This window comes from Maniola hyperantus, chromosome 27, assembly GCF_902806685.2.
Source record: "Maniola hyperantus chromosome 27, iAphHyp1.2, whole genome shotgun sequence".
Lineage (NCBI taxonomy): Eukaryota > Metazoa > Arthropoda > Insecta > Lepidoptera > Nymphalidae > Maniola > Maniola hyperantus.
In genome coordinates this window covers 545,324-551,014 of record NC_048562.1, presented here as the reverse complement: position 1 = coordinate 551,014, position 5,691 = coordinate 545,324, and the positions used below count along the sequence as shown (strand labels likewise).

Below are 5,691 nucleotides of genomic sequence, written 5' to 3'. Positions count from 1 at the left end.
GTAGGATATTTTAAAACTTTTAACAAGTTCTTTCGGACCTTTTACTGATCTATATCTAAATATATAAAATAATCAATACTAACATACATATCACATAGTTATAATACGAGTAGACAAGACCGTGTGTTCAAGACATTCGCCTGCAATAATAGTGCGAGCAATAGCGCAAGAACTTTATTGGCTATTTTTCTACAACAGGACATTTCTCTTCATATTATTGTTGGTTTGGTGTGACGTGTCCCGGAATTATCTCCAGTTTTTAATTAATTAAATAAGTGTTTAAGTTCAGTTCCTGTATTTTACTGATCTCTAACAACCATTAAATACATTGGTCAGCTTCGCCCCGGATTGTACCAGAAATTCCAGGTCATGTGTGGTGGTCAATTGGTCATAGGTTATGGATTTGACAATGTGTAAATTTTAGTCAAAGTTAATCTTAAAAAACTGTTAAATTGTGATAGTATGTGCCTAGATTAAATATATTTTAACATTTAACGTTTAGTAGCATGTTAATAATCAAATAGATATAGATTTCACATTGTAACATTGTCTAATTTTACAAACCTAACTGAGATTTTTACAAACTTTGACATTAAACTATTGTATCAATAATTGTTGTTTTAGGTATCTAACTGTGTAAAAATATAAATTGTTTATATAGTTATTACATTATTATTGTATCAAATTCCAGGTTTTGCACTCGTCTCCCAAGAATGGCCGAAATTAATGAGTTAACGAAAAAACGGAGCAGTTATAAAGGTCGGATTACAATTTTTTCTGGTTATTTGAAGTCATTGGAGAATAGCACCGTGTCACCATCTGCAAAGGATATCAGTGAGTTGGAATTACGCATAAACAAGTTAGATTTATTGTACTCTCAATACGATGAAACTCAAACTCGGTTAGAGTGTATCTCGGATAATGTTGACCTGCAGTTGGCAGAACGTGAAGAGTTTGAATGTAGATATTACAAGGCCTTAAGCCACGGACAGGAGATGCTAGCAAATTATAAAAAGTCACAAGTGCCACTTCCTAGCGATGATGGTTCACGCTGTAGTAGACTGAACCCTGTCAAGTTGCCTACCATCCAACTTCCTAAGTTTAGTGGTGCATATAACAATTGGCTGGAGTTTAGAGATACTTTTACCAGTCTAATTCATAATAATGACGACATAGATGACGTCAATAAATTCCATTATTTAAGAACATCATTGGAGGGGTCTGCCGCTGTGGTAATATCATCCATCGAGTTTTCGTCTAGCAACTATAATGTAGCATGGAAACTCATGTGTGATCGGTTTGATAATAAACGTTTGTTAATACAAAACCATGTTGCTGCTTTATTTAATATCGAACCGGTCACACGGGAATCTGCTTCTAATTTGAAGCACATTCTCGACCAATTTAATAAAAATCTCCGTGCTTTAGAGATCTTAGGTGAACCGATTAAGGAATGGAGCACCCTTCTCATTTACATTATCACTCATAAGTTGGACAGTACAACTTATCGTGAATGGGAGGAGTATAAAGGCCGCTTAGACAGCAAAAAACGCATAGAGCTACAGGACTTCCTAGATTTCGTTAGGATGCGTACTAATATACTTGATACAATAGAATTTTCGCGTCAGACACCCCAAAACAACTCAAATAATAAACAGTCAAAACTAAAGGCTATGGTGACCACACAAACTAATAATAATTTAAGTTCAAAGGACTTTTGTCCCAAATGCAGCGCCGTGCATAAATTAAGTACTTGCCCTCAATTTTTAGCGTTGAGTAATGAAGAGCGCCTGCAGTTATTACCTACCTTTAAGGTATGTTTTAATTGTTTTTCTAAATCCCATTTTTCAAATAATTGTAAAAAAAATGGGTGTAAAATTTGTAAAAGAAAACACTCAGTTTTAGTCCATGTTACAGATAAGCAGAAGCCGGTTGTGCATAGCGAGAGCCCTGAAAGTGTCAGCGCGACTCCCTCCACCACAAATCCAAATAACTTAGCGTTATCAGCGAGCGTGTCGTCCGCGAGTCTTGAAGTAAACAGTCGCCGCGGGGACGTTATATTATCGACTGCGCTAGTTAAGTTATATGATTCAAACAATCGCGAACATATCGGACGCGCTGTTTTGGATTCTGGTAGCACTTCCAGCCTACTGTCAGAAAAAATGTTTCGTCAGTTAAATCTGCCTTATAATCATATCGATCAATCTGTACTGGGTATTAATAATGCGTCTACGCATATTGATAAAATATGTCGCTTGCGTTTGAAGTCATTAAATGATACATTTATGACTAATTTAAATTGTTTTGTTTTGCCGTCGTTAACAGATAACGTGCCGTGTCGTTCACTCGACATTTCAAACCTTAATATACCTACTGACGTTTGTTTAGCGGATCCTCATTTTCACACACCGGCGTCAGTGGATTTAATATTAGGTGCTGATATTTTTTGGGACATTGTAGGATCGCAAAGAATTAATTTAGGTAATAATAAGCCTACCCTTTGCGAGACTAGGTTAGGGTGGATAATTTCTGGCCCGATGAATAACAGATTTTCCACATCACATCTGCCTAACCATATACAATGTAATTACGTTAACACTTACCCTACCACTGATATACTAAATCAAGATATTCAGAGTCAACTCGCACGTTTTTGGAATTTAGAAGAAGTAAATATTTCCAGTTCATCTAGTTATTCACCGGAACAGAAATTATGTGAGGAGCATTTTATTGAAAATACTACTCGCTTAGAGGACGGTCGTTTTTTGCGTGAGAATCCCATTAAAGGAAAATCCTAGTGTTTTAGGCGATTCTTTACATCGAGCCAAACAGTGTTTCTTGTCTTTAGAACGCAGGCTTCTTAAACAACCAAAACTCTATGAAATGTACCGCGAGTTTATGTCCGAATATGAGTCTTTAGGTCACATGTCAGAATGTGAACTTAATTCGGATAGTAATGCACATTTTATCCCACATCACGGCGTGTTGCGTGAGAACAGTGTGACTACTAAATTAAGGGCCGTGTTCAATGCAAGTTCCTCTACCACTAGCACTAATATTAGTCTAAACAGTATTCAGATGGTAGGTCCGACAGTGCAGGACGATTTGTTGTCCATTCTTCTGAGGTTTAGGCAACACAAGTACGTTATTTTAGCCGACGTGGAGAAAATGTATCGGCAGATACTTGTGCATCCTGATGATAGGTATTTACAGCGTATAATATGGCGTGACAACCCTAATCAACCACTTAAGGCATTTGAATTAAATACCGTAACGTATGGTACAGCAAGTGCACCTTTCCTTGCTACCAGATGCCTTAAGCAGCTAGGACTTGAATGTAAGGACAATCAGATCGCTGAAATCATCCTTCACGATTTTTACGTTGACGATCTGTTGAGTGGCGGGGATGATTTAAACGTAGTGCGTAACATTCGTAGTGAAGTAACGGCTACCCTCGCCTCTGCTCGCTTGCCACTGAGAAAGTGGAAGTCTAATGAGCCTCAGTTAGTTTCAGAGTCCACTGAGTCCACGCATGATTTAAATGTAGGGGGTAACGAGCCAAGCAAAACTTTAGGTTTAGGATGGCAACCTGAATCTGATGAGTTGCATTTTCCGATCGGTACTTCGATCACAGTAAAGGGAAGCTCAAAACGTGATGTGCTTTCTGTAATTTCACAGATATTCGATCCATTAGGTCTGGTCTCTCCGGTCGTTATTAAATTAAAAATTATATTGCAAAGCTTATGGTTACAAAACTTGTCGTGGGATGACCCATTGACGCCGGAGATTCAAGAAGCTTGGTGGGAAGTAATTAAAAATCTGCATGTTTTGGCAAATCTACAAGTACCACGTCGCGTATTAATAGATTTGTTCGTGCGAGTAGAGATTCATGCATTTTCCGATGCGTCGGAAAGGGCTTACGGGGCGTGTCTCTACGTCCGTAGCATTGATAGTAGTGGCAGAATCTTAGTGCGGTTATTACTTGCTAAGAGTAGGGTGGCACCCATTAAAGCCACAACTATCCCTAGGCTTGAGCTTTGTGGTGCTCAGGTTGCAGCGAAGCTGTATGAAAAAGTTACTAGCTCACTTAGAGTTAATGCAGCGTGTACTGTTTTTTGGACCGACTCCACTATTGTATTAGGTTGGCTTAAGATGTTGCCGAGTAAGCTACATACATTTGTTCGCAATCGCGTTGGCGATATTTTAGAAAAGACCGGTGATTGCGCATGGCGACACGTTCCTACTAAGCAAAACCCAGCGGATTATGTGTCACGTGGAGTCAGTGTTGACACTATTCAGTCTCTCGATATGTGGTGGTCAGGACCAAGTTTTTTGAAGGAACCTAGCAGTAATTGGCCTTCTACGTCAGTACATTCCGATTCGCTACCTGAAACGCGTACTGAGTTGTCGTGTTTAGTTAAAACGGAAAATTCAACTGAATTTATTAATTTTGACCGTTTTTCAAATTTTAACAGGCTTAGACGTGCAATTGCGTATGTGCTACGTTTTGTTGAAGCATGTAAAGGACGACGTGCTACAACCAATTTTCTCACTGAAACTGAATTAAATAATTCATTAAACGTCATTATTCGCACGTCTCAGAAAGAATCCTTTGCCGAGTATGATATTTTATTGCATAAGAAAAACTTGCCTGCGAAGAGTGCTTTATTAAAATTTAACGTGTTTCTAGATGAGAATAATTTAATGCGGGTTGGCGGTCGTATCAGCAACTCAGAATTTTCGTATGATAAAAAACATCCTTTAATTTTACAGTCCACTCATCGATTCACTCAACTATTATTTAAATACGAACATACGAAACTCATGCACGCTGGGCCACAATTATTGTTGGCTTCGATCAGAGAAGTTTACTGGCCAATCGGTGGCCGTAATTTGGCAAAGGCTACTTATCGTCGTTGCATTCGATGCACACGAATGAAAGGAAGTGTTGTCGCTCCTATTATGGGTGATTTGCCGCGGCGGCGACTTACTCCAGGTGGTTCCCCCTTTGAAACCGTTGGCGTTGACTATGCAGGTCCTATATCTTCCGCAAGTCGTCAAGGACGTGGTTGTCGTATTGTGAAAGTGTACATCGCCATTTTTATATGTTTCACTACCAAGGCTATTCATTTGGAATTGGTAGGTGACTTGACAAGTAATAGCTACATTCTAGCTCTACGTAGACTTGTGGCTCGTCGCGGAAAACCACGCCATCTATATTCTGACAACGGAACTTCATTTATTGGGGCGTACAATGATCTAACCAAGTTTTTGCAACAAAATTCTGACTCACTGTCCAGTGAGCTTTCAAATGAAGGAATTAATTTTCACTTTATTCCGGCGTATTCTCCTCATTTCGGCGGTGTTTGGGAGGCGGGGGTAAAATCCACCAAATTTCATTTATTGCGAGTGCTAGGCAACAGTCATTTAACTTACGAAGAATTGTATACGACTTTAACACAAATTGAGGCAATTTTAAATTCGCGACCACTTACTCCTTTATCTTCGCATCCAGACGACTTGACCCCACTGACCCCTGGCCATTTTTTAATTGGGCGTCCGCTCACAGCTATTCCGACTGAAGATTACCAAGGACGCAAAGCGGACACACATGTGACCAGATACAAAAGAGTTGAGCAACTCCGGCAGCATTTCTGGGCGCGATGGAGCAAGGAGTATGTTTCTGAACTC

General features: G+C 39.3%; 1 protein-coding gene across 1 annotated transcript; it reads left to right on the top strand.

The window, feature by feature from the left end:
- The first annotated feature begins 243 nt into the window (after nt 1-243).
- Nucleotides 244-4,567, top strand: LOC138404333 (uncharacterized). The gene is made up of 4 exons (XM_069508037.1): nt 244-834; nt 1,918-2,769; nt 2,849-3,619; nt 4,476-4,567. Exons 1-4 carry the CDS (start codon nt 714-716, stop codon nt 4,565-4,567), a joined length of 1,836 nt encoding a protein of 611 aa, XP_069364138.1. The 5' UTR covers nt 244-713.
- The last annotated feature ends 1,124 nt before the right edge of the window (nt 4,568-5,691 follow it).